Raw genomic sequence first — 3,993 nt, forward strand, 5'->3', positions numbered from 1 at the left:
TAAGTGGTGTTTTACAGACGACTATAAAGAAAAAACACCACATTCCTACTGTGTGCACACTCTGAGAAGCAAGAAGGACACAGGCACAGGCAAGACCACAGGCGATGTTCCTTTTTTCAAGCACATCACACACTGAAAAACAGAGTATTAGGCAAAACTTAAGAGTGCTCAGCAGGAGGCAGTAGCTTTCCCAGGCTCTGGGGAAAACAGTCCAACAACTTCCCCTCCTTCTGCCCGTCCGCACCTCTTTTCCCGGACAATCAACTCTCAGACCCAGAGAGCCTCTACTCCCACGCGCCCAGATCTTTTCCCATCAGCAAGTCTGCGCCTGCGCAGAGTGTCTAGGAAGCTCCTTTCCAGCGCCCGACCGCTTCTTTGTCGGTTTTCCTCCAGCCTCCCATCAGCTCTAGTTTTTCCCTAAGGGGTCATTACAGGGCGCCAAACACGAGCCCGCGAGAAGGCCGGGGCGGAGCGCCGCGCGGCACAGCACGTCAGTGGCCTTCCGGGCGGAAGTCCGCAGTCTCCGAAGTCGCTGATTGGCTTTCGGGCTGGCGCCTGTATCGGCCCCCGCCCCACTTTCGGGCTGGTTGGCGCGGAATCGGGAGACTTTGGGACCATGGCGCCTGTGCACGGCGATGACTGCGAGCTGCAGGGCAGCGGTGAGGGATGCGTGTGCGCGCGGGGTGTCTGGTTGGGAGTGCGGGGACCGCGGCGTGATCACAGGTGGTGGGGATTCTGGGAGCCTCTTCTATTTTTAGCAAGGAGGCGCGCGTGCTGGGGTCGCCCCGCTTGTCTATTTAGGTTCAGACCATGGTCGTCCTAGGAGGGGGCTCTTCTGGCGTCGGACGGAGCTTCCTCGTAGGGCAGTTTGCTCTTGGCAAACGGGAACAACTCCTGCAAGGGATTTTTTTTTTTGAGACAAGCCTCTCTTCTGACACTGAGGGTCTCCACACTTTTTATTTCTTTTAGTGAGTGGAACCCACGTGCGGGGCACTACTTCATTGAGACTGACCCTGTTGGGAACTGTCGTGGCCAAAATTATTTCACTGTTTCTAGTCTAAGAATCCAATCAAGGGCTGGGACAGACCAGATGTGCGCCCACGTCTCTAGGCACTTCGAGGAAAATCGTTATACATTGTAACTAAGCGGGAAATAAAGCTCGAAGTGCTGTCACCAGATACAGATGCGTTTTATCGTTTTAGGTAGTGGATTTCTGCTTTATATGTTAACAGTTTTCTTTCAAATTCTATGGAAAGTTCTTCAAGTGCTGCATAGAAATAGTTCTCACAATCTAGTCATTTCTGAAGTTTCTTAAAAAAGAAAATGCATCAGTTCAGTATTTCAGATGCCCTGAACATCACTCAGTCAGCGGTAATCTTTTATTTCCAAGAATTTATTTCCAATTGGCTTTGTCTGATTTCTGATTTTTTTTTAACAGTGTTCCACTAAAGTGTAACTTAACTTCAGTGAACTTCTAACTTAAAATCAGATGCTTTACTTCCTTAACTCAAGCTCAGACCTCCTGTCACTCAGAAACATCACAAATAATGAGAACTTGCTTCCTAATCAGCCTGCTTTGCATTCACCTGGTTGTGAATCACAGATTTCAGTTTGTTCTTCCAGCCTTGTTTCTTGAGACAATTTATTTTGGAGAGTCTACTAGCCTGGATTACAAATGGGGCATAGGATGTGAGTACATGAACGGTCTTTGCAGCCCTATCAGTGATTTGCTACTAAGCTCTTTCTTCACCCTAAAAACTGTATGTCATCTGTGAACATCAAGAAATCACTCTCTGGAGGATACTGTGCAATCTTGAGACCCCTTCTGAAGTTACGGTGTTGATTAAGTAGTTGATAGGGATTTGTGACTAGAATTTTTCCCTTAGAGCAGATTGCAAAATTGTTACCTGAAAGACTGCTGAAGGCTAGGCTCTCCGCTTTGGGGGAGACTGGAGGGACTTGAGATGATAAATTTGAACCAAATATTTAAACCTTTGTAAATGGATTTTTTTGGTGCTCTTTATTTATTTATTTATTTATTTATTTATTTATCTAACTTAACCTATGCAAAACATTACACTCATATACCAAAAGAGAGAACCTAGGCTTTTTCCCTCCCAAGTATTAGGAGGAGGGGGGATCTTGACATTGGCAGTGAAAAGTTAAAAGTCTATAACTAGCTATGACATATGAAAAGAGATTAGGGAGAATTTGGTGATCAAAAAAGTAGGTAGATGGTTCATTCAGCAAATATTTATTATGTACCTACTAGGTGTAGACATTCTGCCGGACTCTGGCATTCCAATGGTGGGTAGGCTGGACATGTTTTCTTTCCATCTTCATGGAGTTGAGATTGTAAACATCTAATTATGTGCAGTGCTATATTGAGGCTTCCTTGAGAAAACGGCTTTGCTTATTTTTGCTTTCTGAAGCCAGACAGGATACTACTAGGTGTGGCAGGTGTGGAGTGTGTTTCTGTGTATGTTCGTTTGACTACCTTGCACTAGACAAACACATACACAAACACAAACACTCTAGCCTTTCCTACATTGCTAGGTCGAAAGTTAAGATAGGTGTTTTCATTTGCTCCTTAACAGCTTTTTAAAGCTGCCATGATCATCAGCACTTCACAGGTGAGGACCCTGAGGCACTGCATTACAGTCCTTAGTTGTAAGCTACCAGAACCAACTCTAGCTGATTTAAACAGAAAAGGAATTTATTAGATTATTGTGTTGTGGAGGGACCAGCGGTTAGTGTAATGGCTAGCTATGTTGCTGGACTCCCATGTAGTCGATTGGGGTTTGAGTCCTGGACCTGGGTGGCTAATACTCACACTGGACATGTGTGCATGCCTACCCAAGATCCCAGGAGGAGAAGGGATTGAGGTGTGGTCATCCCTCCCACCCCGGAGTGGGGGGGGTTCTCGCTTTCTGTCTCTCTGTCTTTCTGGCCAAGCGCATGTGCCCTATAGCAAAAACCTCTTAAAAAAACAAAGAAAAGAATATTGTGTTGTTCACAGAAACTCTAGGAGGGTTGGGACGCTGGTCTTGGGGCAGTTTATCCAGGAAAAATGATTAACATTGTGCCACAAAACTGGGCCAGTGAGCATTGCCAATCATGACCAAATACTTGATGCTGTAGTGTTCACTTTAGGACATTGCTGGCACTGTCCTCTCAAACTCTCAATCCTCTTGTTACTACTTTTAGAATCTTTCTTAGGCCCGCTCCCCCCTTCCTTGTGACACTAACTTCTGATTTAAGTTCTGACTGGGTGCTCCTAACCAGAAGAACCTATTTTATGTGCCCAAGCCCTAGCTACAAGGGTTTCTGGGAAAGACTTTCTGCCTGTTCAGTTTCTCTGATGGGACATAAGCTCTGCTTCTCATCAAGACTTGTGGAGGGATCAGCAGTTAGCATAATGGCTATGTCGCTGGACTCCCATGTAGTTGACCACGGTTTGCGTCCCGGACCCGGTGGCTTAAAACTCACGCCAGGCGCGTGTGTGTGCATGCCCAAGATCCCGAGAGGAGAATGGAGGAGAAGGGATTGCAGCGTGGCCATCCCCTGTGGGGGGTGATTTCTCACTTTCTATCTCTCTGTCTCTTTCTGTCTGTCTGGCGAGCTCATGAGCCCTATAGCAAAAAAGAAAAAAAAAAACCTCTCAAAAACAAACAAACAAAAAAATACGACTTGTGAAGAAGAAACTTTTTTTTGGAGATGTTTTTGCTATAGGATGCATGTGCACGCCACACGCGCCCGGCATGAGTTTTAAGCCACCGGGTCCGGGTTGTCGGGTCCGGGTTGTGAACCGCGGTCGACTACGTGGGAGTCCAACGACATAGCCATTATGCTAACTGCTGGTTCCCAAGAAGACACTTCTTAAACAGTCTCAGGATCTGGGAGCTTAAAACAACCAGGCAGCTGTCCCACTGTAACAAGTGGCACCCAGGAAAGGCAGAGGTGCCCTGTGCTGCTTCTCCCTAATCTCCGGTT

General features: G+C 46.6%; 1 protein-coding gene across 2 annotated transcripts in view; it reads left to right on the forward strand.

The window, feature by feature from the left end:
- Positions 1 to 581: 581 nt before the first annotated feature.
- The window catches only part of POLA1 (DNA polymerase alpha 1, catalytic subunit), a 353,788-nt gene continuing 350,376 nt past the window's right edge, over positions 582 to 3,993 (forward strand). For both annotated transcript variants that reach the window (XM_027775720.1, XM_027775721.1), the window contains exon 1: positions 582 to 659. In XM_027775720.1, the coding sequence (XP_027631521.1) occupies positions 617 to 659 (43 nt within the window). In that variant the 5' untranslated portion in view covers positions 582 to 616. The remainder of the gene's footprint in view (positions 660 to 3,993) is intronic.

This window comes from Tupaia chinensis, unplaced genomic scaffold (assembly GCF_000334495.1).
Source record: "Tupaia chinensis unplaced genomic scaffold, TupChi_1.0 Scaffold000600_1, whole genome shotgun sequence".
In the NCBI taxonomy this organism is placed as follows: domain Eukaryota; kingdom Metazoa; phylum Chordata; class Mammalia; order Scandentia; family Tupaiidae; genus Tupaia; species Tupaia belangeri.